This window comes from Fistularia commersonii, chromosome 3 (assembly GCF_037954325.1).
Source record: "Fistularia commersonii isolate RoL2024-O1a breed Wild chromosome 3, RoL_Fcom_v1.0, whole genome shotgun sequence".
In the NCBI taxonomy this organism is placed as follows: domain Eukaryota; kingdom Metazoa; phylum Chordata; class Actinopteri; order Syngnathiformes; family Fistulariidae; genus Fistularia; species Fistularia commersonii.
In genome coordinates, this window is record NC_141286.1 from 16,309,217 (window position 1) to 16,328,862 (window position 19,646).

General features: G+C 38.3%; 1 protein-coding gene across 1 annotated transcript in view; it reads left to right on the forward strand.

Moving 5' to 3' along the window:
- The window catches only part of ccdc102a (coiled-coil domain containing 102A), a 62,400-nt gene extending 45,285 nt beyond the window's left edge, over positions 1-17,115 (forward strand). The window contains exons 7-10 of the mRNA XM_086143821.1: positions 684-893; positions 7,758-7,928; positions 9,172-9,275; positions 16,428-17,115. Coding sequence (XP_085999947.1) covers positions 684-893; positions 7,758-7,928; positions 9,172-9,275; positions 16,428-16,560 — 618 coding nt within the window. The 3' untranslated portion in view covers positions 16,561-17,115. The remainder of the gene's footprint in view (positions 1-683; positions 894-7,757; positions 7,929-9,171; positions 9,276-16,427) is intronic.
- Positions 17,116-19,646: the final 2,531 nt, after the last annotated feature.

Below are 19,646 nucleotides of genomic sequence, written 5' to 3' on the forward strand. Positions count from 1 at the left end.
AATTCGAATGATGTGAAATTATGATCAAGTACAGTGAAAATTGAAATGGGTTATATTTTCATATGTATTCAGAAATTATAACAACATTCGTAGTTGTAATTGTTAGAACAATGTATTTATATTCATGCATTGAAAATTTTCTATCATGTTTTTATTATATTCATTTACCTTTTTTCATCAACATTACTAGTACCACTTTGGTAATTAATTGTCAAAGAGGTATTTTGAATTTTCATGTTTATTTAGTTATTGATGTACAATATGCTATGGTGAAATTGTATTCTTGTCATGCTGAATGTTTTATTTTCGTAAAAGTCACCTGTAGGCCCCCCATAAATATTGCTGCATATCAGAAGAAATAGGGTGTAACAGTTCATTCTTCTGGCTTTGCAACTGAATTGGACTGGGCAAAAAGAGTCATTGTTGGTGGGGGAAAAAATTAGGACAACGGGTGGCCAACAACATTTTATTTTGTCCTGGTTTTGTAAGTAAAGTGTGAAAGAACTTAACTGATGTGGTATTGAGCTGTTGGTGAAACTCTACCCTGACATAGCCATACCATAATACTACAAACCCACCAACACATCGGGCCGGACAATACCTATAAAAAGGATTCCAATCGTTTCCAAGATACACTCACAGACTGTGAGGAGTTCTCGCACTCAACGATGCATATGTGTCAGATGGAGCGGCTGCAGGTGGAGAACGCCGCCGAGTGGGGCCGCAGGGAGCGTCTGGAGACCGAGAAACTGGCACTGGAGCGAGACAACAAGAAGCTGAGGACTCAGGCTGAAGACCTGGAGGAACAACTGGCCAAGAAACGCCGGCAGGCTGCCTCTGCCCTCGATACCGACCTCAAGGCCATTCAGACAGAGCTGTTTGAAAGAAACAAGGTAAGACGAGCTGCTTCTAGCTTTTGTTGCATCTTACTTTCACTTTTCTGTATCTTGTTAAGAAAAATCCAAAGGTTGGTACTCTTCAGTTAACTGTTACAAACCCTTACTGTAGCATAGGCAGTAATGAGTAAGAAGTCTGTGCTTTGACCTTGTCTTTCAGAACTCTTCAGCTGTGTGTGCATGAGTGTGTGCACGCGCAGACACAGACACTCACACATCTTTTGAGTGAAAATAAAAGGAGCGAGATTAATAGTGTTTTGTGTATATAGTGAAGAAACCGCTGTATTGATCTGGACAGAGAATGAGAAAGAGGGCAAGCGATTAAGACACTGGATACACACACAAACACACACAGAGGCAGGCGGACACACTTTTACAAACACAGGTTGATTGATAGTAGTATCATCGTCAGAGCTGGAGCTTTGGGCATCACTACTACTGCACAGATTGATGTGCAATGTCACTCTGCAACACACTCACAACTGCACACAAAAACACGCCCCACCCATTGTGTTTGTGAGTGTGCCTCATCATTTGTGATCCATCTTTAGAACTTTGATAGCTAGGGCTATTCAGCAGGTGTGTGTGTGTGTGTGTGTGTGTGTGTGTGTGTGTGTGTGTGTGTGTGTGTGTGTGTGTGTGTGTGTGTGTGTGTGTGTGTGTGTGTGTGTGTGTGTGTGTGTGTGTGTGTGTGTGTGTGTGTGTGTGTGTGTGTGTGTGTGTGTGTGTGTGTGTGTGTGTGTGTGTGTGTGTGTGTGTGTGTGTGTGTGTGTGCGTGCGATGACGTATACTCGATCCTAGCAGCAAATGTGCTTTAATTGTGTTGCCGTAAAAATGTGCAGGTATGTCTCTGCTTCCCTTGGGATAAATGTTTAATATGTGACCGCATTGAAACTTTCTTGGTAACTGAAGGATATGTGATACAATTTAGAGTGTGTTGGCACCAAAATGCAATATAATCCATATTTTAGTAACAATCATGACATTGGTTTCCAGTTATTTGAGGAAGATTATATCTTGAGGTTCCCTTTTGAATAGCAATATATATCCCAATGTCAGCTCAAGTGTGAAAATCAAAGACCCAAATAGATGATGATCCTCCAGTTTCGCCCGGGCAATGAGTTTTTCATTTCTCATAATTTCCTTGTGTTTCCCCTAACGGCAATTTTCCTGTTTTGTTTTTTTTCTTTTGATTTTTTTTTTCTTTTCTTTTTTTTTTTATACTTTCTACACTTTTTGACCACAAATTTCTGGCTGTTTTTTGGATCGTCTCTCTTACAAATATGAGGACATTTCTCTGAATTTTTCACTGATTTCCCATTTCGTTTTTGAAAAGTCTGTCAAATTTCATATATAAAAACACATTAACGCTTGGCTAGTTACCATACATCGATATTGATGATGTGGGTGAGTGTGTAATATAGCCTCTTCTATCTGTCTTTCTCTTCTTTCTTGCTTGCTGTTTTATTGAGCTGATCTGTTCTCCCCAGTTAGCCCCTCCCCCATCATACTGCCCCTGCCTATACACCCAGTTTTGCTCTACACTGTGCAGGAGAGAGACTTTACTGTCTCCATTACTGCTAAATTCACTGTGGCAGTGGGGGATGGTAGACTGTGTGGGTGGGTGTGGGTGTGGGTGAGATAAAGGGTATCAGCCAGAATTAAAGGAAAGGTGCACAAGACAGTGGTGACACAGACGATGCTGTATGGTTTTAAAAAAAGTGGCATAGAGAAAAAGACTGTGTGTGTGTTTGTGTGTGTGTGTGTGTGTGTGTGTGTGTGTGCGTGTGCACGCACGTGAGCATCTGTGTGTGTGTGTGTGGGCGCGTGCACGCACATGAGCATCTGTGTGTGTATGTATTGTTTTCACAAGTCAAAATGAGCTATAGTATAGTACACATCAGTTAATTCTGTTTTTTCCTCATTAAAAAACCTTTTTGTCAAGGTGATGAATGTGGAAAGATATTGGTGGGGAACAGTGTGTGTGTTCGCGCACACGTGCGCACATGTGTGTCTTTGTTTTTGTGGAACAGATGTAATGCCAGACTTCAGGGTCTCTTCAGTCAAGGAGAAACATTTAAAAGGCAGTGTGGCATAACACACAAACACAAACACACACACACACAAGCGTGCACACACACTACAAAAAATATAGGTTTGGCACAAATGGATAAAGACATAATGGAGTATATCTTTTGACACACATGAATAAGATGCCTGAATAAACAACACACACATCTACACTTAAAAACACACACAGTCTCTGCAAAGCCATAGTTTCCTGCTACACAGTCCTACTCCTACATAATTCCTCATATTTACCATTTCCCTTCATCTCAATATCTTTCTCCTGTCATCTCTATCTTTCTTCTTCATTGCCTGTCCTCCACCTTTACGTCTTCCTCTATCTTCCCCATTTTCCATCCTTGCCCTGCGTCTTCAATATTTCTTTTCATCATCTCTTCTCCACTTTTCTTTGCATTCCATCTGTCTCCTCTCTCCATTCCTCCTCTCCTCATGCCCCTTTCTCATTTTCTCCATCTCTGTTCTTGCCCTTTGCTGGCTCCCTTCTTCCATACCCTTTTGCCTCTTCTTTCTTATTCTTACATGCCTCCTTTCTCCTGTCTTCCTCTCTTGCATCTACCTTCCTCCTCCCCCTTTCCAATTGTCATTTATCCTATTGCCTATCCCCTCAATTTCTGTTCTTCCTGTCCTTCGTATATTCCTTCACTCTTCTGTCTTTTTATCGTGCACTCTGCCTTACTGTCCAGTCTGATATTAATGACATTGTCTGACAGTGACATTCTTCATGAACAGAAACCTGTAACGCTTAAATTGATTTTTCCCCATATCAGGTAATGGGCCACTGAAACTTTGTGAAAGTATGCACACATTTCCTATTTGTGCCCTCCGAATTTTTTTTTAATTTGTTTTTTTGCTTTTCAGTTTTATGAAGATTTTCTGTTATTGATTCAGTTGTGTCCCCAATTCATTATTTTTTCTCCATGAACAAAAAGTAAAAAGGGCCAATTTAAGTCTCTGTTAAACCGAACGAGACATCCAAATTAAAATGTAAAAGTTTAATTGCGATATTTAAATGTATTCAGTTTTTATAGTATAATAATTTATTATCTGATTTATTCCCTAACTTCATGTCATTTCTAATTAAAATCCTCAATCGCCATTTCTATTACATAAAAAAATCTGTTATTAGTTTTATACACCATGCTGACAAAAGTAGAAATGAAACTGAAAATATAATTAATTTGTCTCATCAGTTTGTCTCTCTGAAAGGTAATTAAGACATTTTCTTTTTCCATCTTTAATTTTCTGCACCTCACTTAAAATGTTCATTTCCCGTGTGTTTAAAATTCAAAAGTAGATGAAAAATACATACCACATTGGTCTGAATATAAAACCTCTCCCGTTTATATGAGAAGATTCTTCCCAAGTACTGGTTTTGAAAAGGAGACCTCTTTTCAAAACCAGAGGAATACTCTTCTTCTTTGGCACAGAGAGAAGAGGACACATTTGGTCAAGAAACTGACAAAAAAATGAAACCACACCAAATATTTCAAGTGGACTTGAGCTTTCAAGGCACACATCAGCCTATTAGAGTACATCAATAGCAGACTGAAACCCTCACAAAAATACCACCATCATGATGATGGCTCCTGCTTCTCAGTTCCATCAATAGGACTTCAAGTGAAGCACTTTTAAATGGCTCTCCAAAACACCTTTGTTTTCATTTTTTACTATTAATTATTTTGTTGAACTGACATTTTTCATATAAAAAACTGATGGAAATGGGTTGTGAAATCACTTCAGCTTGCTTTTTCTCTGTTAAGTGGTCTCTTGCATCATCTTCCTAATAGTCTTACTTTCAGGATCAAGACCAACTGTACCTTTCCAAGAAAATAGTTTGTTTCTTAAAAACCACATCATCTGGCTGTTTTAGACTAGAAACAACTAAAAAACATGTTTGTGAATTTACAATCAATCAGTTTATTTGTGCTTATTGCTTCCTGTTATTGTTATCTCTGAGCTGTCCCACCCCCAAATAGCATCTCACCTGTCTCATTCCTTCATCCTTTTATTCCTCATTGGCATCATTCCTCTCCATCACCCTGCACCCTGGGGTTGCCACAGTGTTTATCTGTGAATTCAGGCATTTCTTCATCATGTTCATATAAATATTCTATATGGAGGATGGCAATATATATTTCACACATTCAAAGGACTATATTATTGTATTGTACACAGTACGTTACCTCCATAAGAAGGCAAAGTTATGTGAGGTCCTAGTATAAAATATTTATGATGCAATAAAGTTGAACTGAAAATACAGATATAAATATGAAAAAGGAATTTCCCTTGCCTTGGGCTTGCCTTTTATTGTTCCCATAGATATCTCATTTCTCTCCATCATGTTGGTATATAAGTTCAGAAAAGCCTTCTTGGAAGTGGAAGTGTCCTGGGAGCTATTTGGTGTGAGACGGCAAAGAGGGAGGCTGAATTAACGTGTGTGAGAGTGCAGTGAGTGACTGGTGCATTATTGATGATGCCATTAGCTGTCAGCGCAGGCTCCCTTTGACTAATCCTGATGCAAACCTGCGGACGGAAGCCTTCAGCTGTCTCCAGCCTGACCACAATCACATAGTTGAAGCTTGATAGAGATGCTCCTCTCTCTGGAACAGTTTGGGGTACAAGGAAGTGCATCATCTTGTGCATTGTTTTAGATAATTTCGCATCCTCCTAAAACTCCTCTTCTCCAGAAGGTATTATATACCTTCAAGATAGTCATCCATATTTCAACAGCCAAAGAATCAACAGGACAAACCAATTACAGAACAGCCCTGCCAACTGTTCTTTCACCCATATAGCATTCATTCTTCTGTCTTGTATCTTGAATATTTTGCAGTTGATTTTATCAGTTTTTTTGTACTTTTTGCACAAATATTTATATTACTGATAAGGTTTGTTTGTCATATTATCGGTTATACATAGTAAAGTCTTCTTCTCTCGGCTTTTTCCTTCATGGGTCACCACAGCAAATCAACCTTGTCCATCTAACCCTATTCGCTGTATCCTCCTCTCTCACAACAACTACCTTCATATCCCCTCTCATTACATCCATAATTCTTCTCTTTGGTCCTCCTCGAGACCTCCTGCCTGGCAGCTCCAATTCCACCATCACTCTACCAGTATATTCACTATCCCTCCTCTGGAAATGACTGAACCATTTCAGTCTGGCTTATCTGACCTTCTCTCCAAAACATCTAACATGTGCTGTCCTCTGATAGAGTAATTCCTGACCCTATCCATCCTGGTCACTACAAAATAGAAGCTTATCATCTCCATCTCTGCAACCTCTAGCTCTGCCACCTGTATTTTTGTCATTGGAACTGTTTCTAGGGCATACAGCATCACTGGTCTCACCACTGTCTTGTACACCTCTCCTTTCATTCTGGCTGATAGGCCTCTATCACATAGTACCCCTGACACTTTTCTCCATCCATCCCAACCTGCTTGAACCTGTCTCTTCACCTCTTTTCCAACATCTTGATCTCCACTCCCTGTAGCCTCAACGTTACACCCAGGTTCCTCTTATTCACACATATATACTCAGTCTTGCTCTGGCTAACCTTCATTCCTCTCCTTTCCAGCGCATACCTCCACCTCTATAGATTTTCCTCAACCTGTTCCCTGTTCTCACTAAGGATCACAGTGTCATCTGCAAACATCATGGTCCATGGCGATTCCTGAAAAATCTCATCTGTCGGCCTGTCCATCACCACTACAAACAAGAAAGGGCTCAGAGCTGATCCCTGATGGAGTCCCACCTCCACCTTTAACTTCTCTGTTACCCCTACAGCACACCGCATTACTGTCTCACAGCTAGCATACATGTCCTGCACCAATCTAACATACTTCTCTGCCACTCCAGATTTCCTCATACAGTACCGGAGTTCCTCTCTTGGCACCCGGTCATTTGCTTTTTCTAGGTCTTCAAAAACACAATGCAGCTCCCTCTGGCCTTCTCTGCACTTCTCTATTAGCATTCTCAAACCAAATACTGCATCTGTAGCACTCATTCTAGCATGATGCCATACTGCTGTTTGGTTTTTGCAAAAGTTTCACACCGGATGCCCTTCCTGATGCAACCCTCTGCATTTATCCGGGCTTTGGACTGGCTCAGGGAGACACCGGCCCATGCGGCCCTGAGGCTGTATTGGTTATACATAGCACAGTATCCATTAAAATTTGTTGTATTTGTCTATGCATTTATATATAACCATACATACCAGCCTGTTTAGTTGAATTTATTCATTCGTCACTGGAATAATTTGTACAATTCATATTGAAGTCACAGTAATTGAAATGATATTATAGGAAAAAAAAATCTAAACATGTTCAGGATAAAATGTCAAATGTGAACATCAAGTCTGAAGTAGATCTTAAAGTCAAATAATTCCAAAATGTTATATTCAAATGTTGAGCACATGGAAGAAATTAGGGTCCATAGGGATGGTAATTACAGCTGATGACTATGGATGAATGTCAGATAAGAAAATAGGTGTTCAAGGTGTACACTTGGTCCATATTAATTGATGGAGATATGCATTTTTGAAACATTTTCTGGGCTTTAATATAAAGTTTAGGTTTGTAGTTATTGATTACATTCTCACATAAATTTAATAGAAGTCTGCACACTTAATATGTGACCTTTTGTAAAGGAACAGTAATGGTAACTCATGGACTAACACTAACTAACATAACTAACAACTTTTAAAGGCAGATTTCAGCCTACTCTCAAGTGGAAGCAGTGCTTTGTTGGCCATAAAGTTGTTGTTTCCTCAGGAACTGGCTGACCTTCGCCACATCCACGCCAAGCTGAAGAAACAGTTCCAAGAGAAGACGGCCGAGCTCGCCCACACCAACCGCCGGGTGGAGAGCCATGAGGCTGAAGTCAAGAAGCTGCGCCTGAGAGTAGAAGAGCTTAAGAAAGAGTTGGGACAGGCAGAGGATGAGGTACAGATACTTGTGTGTTGGCATGTGACATGTTTGTGACTATACGTTATTATATATTCACAATGCATAGTCCAGAAGCTTGTTAGAACAGAGTCAGATTTGATACAAATCTCAACATATCTTTAATGATGTGGATATAAATAAATTGGTTTAATATCCTTTATAACATTTTCTAAAACAAACTCTTCTTTGGCAGCTTAGGAAAAGGTAGTATTTTAGCATTTTGGATATTTCATTTGAAAACAATATATAATGTATGAAAAAAACTTTATAACTAGATGTGAGATGTACAGCAATCTTCCTGAATCCAAATCTAACTTTACTTTGTGAATCCCTGGTGACACTGTCAATAATTTCATTTTAACAGGGAAAAAGGAGAGGAGGGGCTAGGGGTGGTCATATCACTCTAAAAAATTGACTAGGACGGGGAAAGAGAAAAATATGACTACAAATGACACACACACTCGCTCTCACTCTCGGTCTGTCTCTCGCTTCATAGTCTTGACTGTATGAATTCATGTAGTCCAGAATGCTTCATTCAATGCATCCTTTAGATCCCCAGTGGATGTGATGACTTCTTCAGGTATTTGATTCTGAATAGAAATTCATTTTCTTGGCAAGAGCAGAATAAAACAAATCACCCTTATCAACCTGGAACATTAATCTCTTCGGCAAATTTGTTGACACGATAACTCAAATAAGTAGGCCGTTGTGCAGCAAAGGTGCCCAGTTTGATTTGCATGTGTCTGTTTAGGGACTTAGACATAAGTTTTAATTGTCATGGTAATCAATGTCTTGGTTTTAGGAAAGTACTCTGCAACCCCTAAAGTGTTTGAGGGATTCTGTAAAAACTGTAGCATAATGGAAAAATTATAAATTAAAACAAATATTTATTAGTAGTTATTGTATTTTATTGCAGTTTACCTTTAAGATCTCTCTGTTAGGAACATTCAGGCAAGTTTTAGACACAACAGTAACTGACTACGGGGTGTATGAATGGATAATTTTAAGTCAACACTGTTGGCGCTTCAGGTAATTAATTGCTCATAAAAAGATACTTGTGATTCGACAAGGCTTTTTTGTCTGATCCATTCTAAATTTTAAACACTCTAGCTTTGAAGTATGTTGCTCTGAGTTTGTCTCATGGGCTGAAATTGGCAAGGAAGACTGAAGAAGAAGAATACACAGAGACTCCAAACATCTGTATCAAGGTTTGATTGTTTGTGTTGATGTGTGTCTCTAGCTGGATGAGTCCCACAATCAAACCAGGAAGCTGCAGCGGTCTTTGGATGAGCAGGTGGAACAGACTGAAAACCTGCAGGTCCAGCTGGAACACTTACAGTCAAGGTACAATTTCAAAATTATATTCTTGTTAGAAGTTACATGTCTGAAACACTGGTTCAACTTGAGTACAAAGCAGCAAAGATTTAATACAAAATACTAATAGTTATTGTGAAATTGAAAACATCAAAACACATATTTAAGAAAAAAGGGGCATTAGAAATAGGCCTAATCTTCAGACTAGACCACTGAGTTGACAAAGCAATAAGGTGAGATCAAGATGGTTTGTTTCCAATCGGATCCTCTGAAGTGAAGAATGGGATATCTTTTGAAAAGCAGATAACAAGATTTTAATATCTTTATCAGGTATTCAAGTTTTTGTAAAAGGTATATGAATGCACCAATTTTTAGATACATGTATGCAGTCATGAACATGGCAGCATCTTTGACACTCAGCTGGGAATTTTTACATTCAGGCAGTAACAGCAGCAGAACATGTCAAAAACACTGTAATATGCCTTGCTGCTTTACAACTCCACTTTTGAAGAGCAAAAAATACCTGACAAATACCTTCTCTCCCCCACCAGAAGTACTGATAAACCTCTCATTTTTGAGCAGTTTTTCAGTTTTTCATTTTGTGAAAGTAAACCAGAGCGTTACAGAGGGGAATTAGTTGTATGTGATGAAGCTTGGCTTCCCTTCATGGCTTCCCTTTATTATGTGGGAAGGGCATAGGAAAGAGTTCATAAAATCAGTTGAAATATTAATCATTTTTATCCATAATGGAGAATTCAATCTAGATATTGCCTTATAGTTAGCAAGTCATTACATTTTTGCACATTGCCTGGGTACAGTCTGTTTTTTTTTTGTCTTTTTTGACAAAACAGCATGAGCAAAAATGTAAGACACTAACCAAGACATTAGTAAGAATGTAAGATGAAAATCAACGAGTTTATTCTAATAGTAAACATAGTTATTACGGGTTACAAGTATTTGGCTAACCTGTAGCTCAAGTCAGGAAGTTTAAGTATCCCACATGCACGCACACGTGTATGCTCTCTTGTGTGTATCATGTAAGGGGCTCTTGCATACTTTGACTCTTAATTACAAAGCAGTTATGTGGGATAATGCCTTTTCTGATAATGAATTATATACAATAATACACAATAAGCCTTATGTAATTCCTGAACTGAAAAAAATGATTAACTTGCAATCATACATATTGCTATTACATTTTGTTGTAGACAGTAATGGCTGCTGTAACATGAAGCCAAAGAGGAAATGACATCATTTTGAAAAAAAAAGTGACCAAAAAAAATCTAATATTATGTTGGGATTATTGGAAGTCATTATTGTAGGTTATAATTAAATATTATCACTATTAATTGCCCTATCTTTTTGGCCTCACATTTTAGACACATTTGAATACATTTTAATGCAACAGAATTCTTTCACAATCATTTAGACGAATAGGTTCGCATGCCTCACAATAATTCTTTTTATTGAATGATCAATTATCAAAGGAATAATGATGATGTTGAAATTATCGTCCTTTTTTGACCACCTTATTTCAATTGTGCTTGTGGCAGAGAGAGGACGAAAGGACAGGGACAGTCTTACATGCCAAAATGCTACTGATATTAATTGGTGTAAGCAAAGCTCATGGACAAGGTCAACAGAATGATCAATGTCCTGTCCATATGTTATAGTGTAACACGATAATGTTATTGCACTCTTAGACTTACTACCTAATGCTGGTACAATAGCATGTCTTAATATAATGCCAAAGTTGACTGTGCTTGTTTAAGTTGTTTGTGGGGGAAGATGAGAGCTTGAGTCAGTGCCATACACTCCACTCCATAAAAGAGGAAAGATAGTTGTTAATTTTTGGTTAGTTTGCTAAGCAAGTTCTGCTGTCACTCTTTGTTGTTACCACAAAACTACCAATAAATTGTTTGGTAGCAGGGGTAGCACTGCATCTAAGACTTACCAAAATCATGCCAGTGGTGCTTTATCAAGAGTACAGAGACCAGAGAGGAAACTTTCCTGACAACACTTGCTTCAAATCCAATATTTTAAGGATCACAGTATTTAGATCTGTCACTTCTTACATACCCTATTCAGTACTGGATGTGTCCTACACATCAGGGGTGTGTAGGACAAATGGTTCTTCTTCATCTTCTTCTTTTTCTTCTTCCTCTTTCTCTTCTTCTTTTTCTCCTTCTCCTTTCGACTGCTTCCTTCAGGGGTCTTCCTCCATCCAACTCTATTCTCTGTATCCTCTTCTTACAACAACTGACATCACGTCCTCTTTCACTCCATCCATGAATCTCCCTTTTAGTCTCCCTCTAGGCCTCCAGCCAGGCAGTACCAATGTCAGTGCACCTCTTCCCAGATATTCACTATCCCTCCTCTGTACATGTCCAGCTCTGGTTTCTTTCTTTTCCTCAATGCCACTTTATCTGACAAATACAACATGTGGGAGATGAATGTTCTTGTCAAGATAGGTCTTCATTCACAAAGTTTCATGAGGCCACATAGTCCAAGTAATCCATTCTCTCCTGGGCCTTTATTTTACCGAGACCAAGGGCTGAAGATGGACTGTACCTTTGGTCCACATTTTACTCTGATGTTTTATATCATAAAACAATACACTGTCTTCAAAGGATTCATAGATGAGTATTTTTAGAGGGAAAAGAATACTTCAGTGGAGATAAGCCGCAATTCCTTCTGTTATGAACTAGAAGTACACTCCTTTGTGTGCATCCCTTTGCTAAGGCCAATAGTCAATTACTCTATTATAACTATCATGTTGGCCCATGTATAAAAATATTTCCAACATTTAAAAATATGCCCAATTTTTTTTTTTTGGCTTCATGAGTCCATAAAATATGTGCAAAATGTGCATAATCCAAAAGATAGATATAAGAATAATCTTTGAAATAGTTTTTTTATGGAAAGAGAAATGACTTGAAATTATATATGAACATCTATGTTATATTAAAAGAGGGATTCATATTCATTCCAGTCCTGATCCATTGACGGTTTCCACTAATCATCTACCCAAATGATACTGTCATATGATACAATTACTTACATAATCACACTATGACTGACTGAATCAATTTCTATTTCTTTGTTAAGTAAGATAGCGTTTTTACAGTGTCCAGCTCAATCACTTTTTGTCAGCTGCTATGTGGACTGCGTGTTCTGCTCTTTTTTGCTGAGGCTCAGGCTCCTTGTGCTCGAGGCTGCAGGCCAATGTCTTCTTGAGACTATCACTAAGGTTTGTCCAAAAAGAAGGATTTGTCAGTGTGGTTTGGGATGACTTCAAGGGAAATGACAGCTCTTTCAGTAAACCTTCATTCAGAATCCATGGGGGCAACTTTCTCTGTATCATCCAGATGACAGACGGCCGTATGACCTCCATGGCAAAGGTAAATAGTGTTCATAACTGCTGGTGCAATTTGCTACCACCACTACCTCCACTTGAGTGTTCATTTTCATTATTATTTTGGCCACAGCTAAGTGTTTTAGTGGCACTTTGCTTTCAAAACAAGCCAGGAATTCAGTCTAAAAGGTGAAATTGTTTCAGAGAGAACATTAATATTTGTACAGTAACAAAAGGGGGAGCAATGTGTTAAGCAGCAGTGCACACATTTTCAAACACTTCAACCAGTTATCAGCACACTCACTGTAGTTCAGGCGTGTGTGTGTGTGTGTGTGTGTGTGTGTGTGTGTGTGTGTGTGTGTGTGTGTGTGTGTGTGTGTGTGTGTGTGTGTGTGTGTGTGTGTGTGTGTGTGTGTGTGTGTGTGTGTGTGTGTGTGTGTGTGTGTGTGTGTGTGATGTCTACTTGTAGCTGCCAAGCCTACAATGAACTTTACCACTTACTTCTATCGCTATGAACAAATGAAGTGTGTGTATGAAAATACACATGCACGCTTCCATGCATGTGTCTTACTCAGCTTTACATTATCAGCTTTGCACAGTCTTCAGCTCCTCGCTCTCTTCCTCTCCTTCTTTATTCTCTCCATTTTCTCCACGTCTTGGCCACAGTCAGCCAATCACAGCGCTCCAAGGCATAGGTTACCGTAGTAACAGAGAGCTCTCTCATCACTCCACTGTGTGGAGGAGTGACAGGCGTGTCGGCATGGTAACAGCTTCAGAGGCTGACACAAATCTGCGTGTGTTGTCACAGAGGGTGTAGCCGAAGCATTCCTTCATTCCATTTTTGTTTCATTCACATTTTCACTCTCCCTGATGCACCCAGGGTTTCAGTACCTTATCATGCTGCTGGGCATTAAGGGAAAGCGCAGCGTTTACATTTAACTATAAAGATACATTTGCCTCACAGAAAAACACTTTGTTGTACAAAACCACTAATTCTTCAAGGGCTGTAAAGGTAATCTTGTGTAATCTATTTGTTTACACAATGACATATGGGATTTTTTTTTTCCAAAAAAGAGATGTTCTTTCAGAAATTAGACTGTTACATGGCTGAAAGTTTGCAGTCAGATCCGTCCACCAATTTTGATGGTTATTATTAATAATCCTATAACATTACAACTTGTTCACTGTAATAAGGATTTTCAGCACTCCAGCTTTTTTTTTTCTCAACAAGTTGCTCAGTTTTGAGTTTGATCTTTCCCCAATACTAAGATACTAAGAATAAGAATAAAAATAAGAATAAGAATAAGAACAACTTTATTTATCCCGAAGGAAATTGTTGTGCCAGTTTCAAGTAAAACATAACATAATAAACATAATAAATAACATAATAAATAATAACATAATAAATAATAGTGGGAAATTGTATAAACTGTAAAAAAAAAAGAAGGGGGAATAAGAAATAAAAATAAAACTACAACGTGTCAAAGTCAAGGCTATAAAGTGTTTTAAGGTCTTTAGTACAAAGATTTGAAGATTCCCTGTGGCCGAAGGAAGAGGAATTAATACTAATTAATACGAATTAATACTAATAGTATCCTTATTACTGTCCTTAATAGTAAAATACTAATAGTATCCCATTAATTAATCTGAGGATTCAGCTAAGCTGTGTTTACACACCAGCTCTGAAGTTTTTTTGTACTAAGCCTTAAGTTAACCTAACTTCTTAATCTTCATTCCCTCATTACTACATTAGCTCTGATAATTTGTGTTGATTTGTTCTCCAGCGTGACCCATGAACTCTACAGAGCTCTGTTTTATTGGATCAATTCCTGTAAATCATGTCAAACAATATTGGGAGGAGGAACATCTCAAATCTTATCTACAAGCCGCTGTGACAAACGGAAACCATGTTGAAATGTTCCAGATGCATTCTTCCCTTTGTGATTTCCAGGCCTGACTGTCTTTGTTAATGATGTCATCAAGAGTTAGATTTTTCCGAAAATTGTTGTTTTAAGAAGATCAGGGCAATCGTCTTTGGAACTGAACATTCCTGGTTCGATTCCCGACTCCTCCTAGTGTGTGGAAGTGCTGCTGAGCAAGACACTGAACCCCTAACTGCTCCCCTGGCGCTGGGGGGAAAAAGGAAAACCCTTCTCAGGCAGCTGGCCATTTGCCTCAACTAGTGGTATGGGGGGGGTCAAAGTGCATTATAGATTATAGGAATGTAGGCCAATGCAAGGTAGGTCGGAAGATGAAAAAGGTTCACTAATGGTTTCCCACCAGAACTGAAAAAAAGCCTTATGGTATAGATGTTTACTTTCCAGGATAAATTTTGAATGAGTCTAAGCTCATGCGATGGCTAAAAGGTAACACAGTATAAAAGAGATACTTCATGCCACTACTACTATACCTCCTTTCTTGACCTTTCAATTTCAAATGAGCTCTATTACCATGAATGTTTATAGGAGACAAAAATAACAGCCTTGCCAACAGATTAAAATGAGTAAAAACTGTTCCCTGTTTTGTTTGTTGATTGGCCTGCTGTCATATAGTAAAACTGCAAATTGCAGAATATATTTAATATTATTGCATTGTACTGACTCAGCTGTTCATTGCAGGAGAGAGGGGGGATAACAGCTCAGTTTTTGTTGTGCTTTGTTTTTTCTGAGTGAGTTCTGGAACTACTTTTAGTTCATCTTAAAATGCTGATTTTGGTATGACTCCGTCACTGCATTTGGTACTCTCTGTCACATCATTTACTTGCCCTAGAATGAAATCCTCGTTCCTTGCAGCACTGTCATAGTTTATTATATACAGCTTAAGCAACAAACAAGGCCTATCACATGTCAGCAGTCTTTGCAATGAAATACACTGAGCACATAAACAATGGTATAATGCAGAGGCCATAGCAGATCACATTTTTTCCATTATTTTTCTTCTATATTTCTAGTAAACAGGTCTTTTTTTCATATTCACAACAATACAGATTGATATATAAAAGGACTGCCAGCTTATCGAACAATGGGTACCTTGAAATGACTTTACTTATATTAGCAGTTCATACTTAAAAAGAAAAAATGCCTTAAAATGTAAATGTTATTAAAAAAGAAATGGTCTTGTGAGATTTGTCTTGGGATATATTCTAAGCTGCTGGCAGAGACTGATATCCAGTATAAATTGCAACATCAAGTATGTCTTGGTCCACAAGAATTACACAGATAAATGAATGTATTATGAAAATCAAGGCTTGGGTGTTACACAGAGACAGATTTGTTCCTGCCTTAAAATGTTTTAATTTATTGTTATTCATTTATTTATTTATTCATTTGTTTTAACAAAAGTACAGACAGCTTTTGTGACACATCCTATAGGTTCACCCAACAGTCGCCTATACTTCTCTAGAATCAAATCTTTTCGGTGTTTTAAAATGGAATCAACCCAAGTTTTGCTTCACTTCCACACCAGCAACAAGGTTAAAGTTGTAAGGCAATAGTTTTTCCTAAAAAAAAAAATAAACATCTCATTGAGATGAAGCTACATGGATGATTTTTGTTCATAATCTATATGATGTCGATACAAAGGATATGACATTATGTCACACCCAAACAGGGTTAGAAGCAAATCAATTGTATGAGAATATTGTGGTTTCCAAACATTTACATGGTTGTAGCTGTGATATCTGAATGAGGACAGACAGAAACTGTCAAAAGTATCAGGTCTAGATGTGTTAGTGTGATTTCAGCAGGTTGTTCCGTGTGTGTGTGTGTGTGTGTGTGTGTGTGTGTGCGTGCGTGTGTGTGTGTGTGTGTGTGTGTGTGCTTCCATAGACTGCGGCGCCAGCAGCAGAATCCTGGTCTCTTTGGGAAGATGCGATCAGCTCGCTTTGGCCCTGAGAATCCAGATGGTCCAACCAGTGACATGGATGATGAAGAGGAGGAGCTGCAACTACAGATCCCATGATAAACACACATACAATCACATACTCCATGGCTGAATATGCCTTCTTATGGATAAAAACGGTCACTTGGAGGTGAATGTTGCTGCTGCCGCGGGGAATCTTGTTCCTTCAGGACCATCACAGTTTTAAAGAAGCATAACTGGCTTTGAGAAGATACTTGACCCAGAGACACATTAGTACATCCACTGCATCAAGCACTGCTATGACCTTCTTGAAAGGCAGATTTAGGCCATGATTTCCAAATTGTTAATTTTCAATGCACAAAAAAAGCATGCTGTCTTTGCAGCAGAAAGCCTGTTATACAGTATAAGGAGCTTTCAAATTGGATTTTGAGAAACCAGAATGCACTGAGCCCATTGCCCTCTGAGACGTGTCCTGAACTCCGACTGTTGCCTTTGCCGTATTTGGAATACTGGATGTATTGATTTTTGAGCAATGATGTAGGGTACAGAAATGTGTATTTAAAAAAAATCCTGCAAATGAGCACATTGCTGTCAGTTCAGGCAATTTTTTTCATACAGATATGTCATGATCCAAACTCAAAGAAAAAAAAAAAAGTCATACAACTATTTTAAATATTTCTGTCATCTGAAAAAAATAGGTTACTGACTTGACATTGAATAATGAGAATGGCATCAAACGTTATTCTGTTTTGTCTATCCTGCTGGAGGCATTGGGTCATCGTCTTAATTATCAGGCTGTAATGATTATTAATCCTTTTGCCCCAGAAAGCAACACATTGATGTGCTGTTCTTATCTTTGCAATTTAGGTAGCGACAGTGTAAGAAATTATTCACAGAACCTCCAGTTGACTCAAAATGTTTTTCCACCAGGGAAATGGAGCTGAATGCGTCTCACATTAAGGTTTTGGGTAAATATGTAATTATCAGTCTCTGGATGAGATGGCAATTGAAATAGTTTATTTGATGAAATGATAATGGAAATAGTGACGGTTAAAACATTCATCTAACATCCAATATTCCCTCTCAGCCCATACACAGGCACACACACACATACACACGCAAACACACACACACACACATCAGCCAAGCTTCGGAGAGTGACAGACATCTGTCAGACCGGTCAATAAGATCTCCAGACGGTTTGATGCCTCGCTGACCTCTGCGCTCCTCTGAGAAAGCCCTCGTCTGCTGCATTTGAAGTACAACTTTTCTCTCAAACTTTGAACATTCCTTTACAGAAATCCCTTAAGTTTACAAATGCTGGGAGCACTCTACACAACTTATTTCAGTGGGGCTGTGCCGATCCTAATATATCTCTATAATCGTGACTGAACACGCCATGGATTCATGGAAAGACATTGCAGATGGAACAACTTTCAAAGTGTGTTTTTAGGTTAAGGTTCCACTTTGAAATCCTTTTTTTAGAAAACAACATTTGATGTAATTTTCTCTCTCTGTTCAACTTAATCAATGCATAGCTAAGATGAAAAGTCATACAGAGACAGGGTTCAATCAGTCTTTCTATCAAGCAGTCCTGGATTAAATATGATTGCAGAAGAACATGAGCTGACATTTTTTTAAAGTTATATTAAAATAGTAAATTGTAATGTTAGTCAGACATCTGTGACCAGGGGGAAACAAAGAAATCAAGGCAATCTGAAGAGTAATATAAAACAGTGGGTTCATATAGAGGGGAAAAATCATTTCAAAGAGAGCAAAGAGCTATTACCAAAACCTGAGGGTGGTCCAAGCTGATGAAGAAATTACTGGTTAAATTGAAAAATTTAATCAAAAGAAGTTGGAAATAAGTAGTAGTAGAAATAATTCATCACTATTTCAATTAATTATCGGTCTCCAGCTGAGGTTTGAATGTTTTATCTGTGTTTCATGGTTATGTAACATTTCCATACTACAGTTGTAGTGTAATGCTGTTAATGCCATGCCTTATTCTCAGGTAAAGGAAAGGAAAAAAATCAATTGTCTATCTGTATATTGTGGAAACTTGACCCCTTTTACTGACAGTGTTAGAAATCTTGTTCATGTAAGATATTGGACACATTCTTAATGTTTACATTTACAAATCATTTTCAAATGCCTAAAATGTTTTAACTTAAATCTGAGTATCTTGTCCTCTAACAGATGTATTGCTGCAGCAGGTCTGAAGTCAGTGTGGACCTGCTGAGACCTTGCAAGAGATTTGATCATGTCCTGGTCCATTTTGATAAGCGTCACCATCTGGGTGGATACTCTGCAGTGTTTTCGTTCATAAATTAGGACATTTGCTTGTAACAGTGGGTAGACTAGAGCCAAGAGCTGCCATTTCAGTTTCCCACTCCTAAATGGTTTGTACTGTGACCAGTGAACATCCGATCTTTGTTTTTTTACTTTGTCATCGTGTCAACTACTCTCTTATATGGATTAACAATGTAAGGTTCCATATAGGGTTGGAACTAAGGATTTTCCTAACTATATTAAATATTGAATTTTATATCTTAAATATGCACAAACCAACTGATTATCAAATTAGTTGAAGAAAGCTGACAAGAAAATTTATTGATTCTTGCAGCCTTGTTGATGTAGTGTGTTCCCAGCATGCTGCTTTTACCATACAGTACATTTATGAATGTTATACTTGCGTGTTAATGAAGAAGAAGCACATGAGAGACAATTGGCATCAAGTTCTTTCTATTCACAGATATGACTGTCAAACATTTCAGTGAAATCACAGCATCTATGATTTTTCTCAAACTAACCTGGCCTGAAGTTTGCTAATCTTTATATGACCACGGAGTTTCACAGAGGAAGCCCGCAACAAGCCCACAACGTCCAATCTTGAATTGTATAAAAACAGGAGCTATTTACATGAATGCAGCAACTTTTCAGATTATTTTGGGTTTTGTCATTTAGTTCTTCAGCTGCAGTCATTCAAAAGGTAACATTTCATAAAGCCCACACACATGCACACAGGTGTTACTGGTAAGTCCTACCTGAGATCTGGCCTCTAGAGCTGCACCATCCTCATTTTTAATAGGATGACCCTGCAAACTGATAAGTTAGGTGACATGAGAAGTTACAGATTTGAAATTGTGTCAGGCTTGTGGTGTCTGTTTGCAGAGGCAAACTGG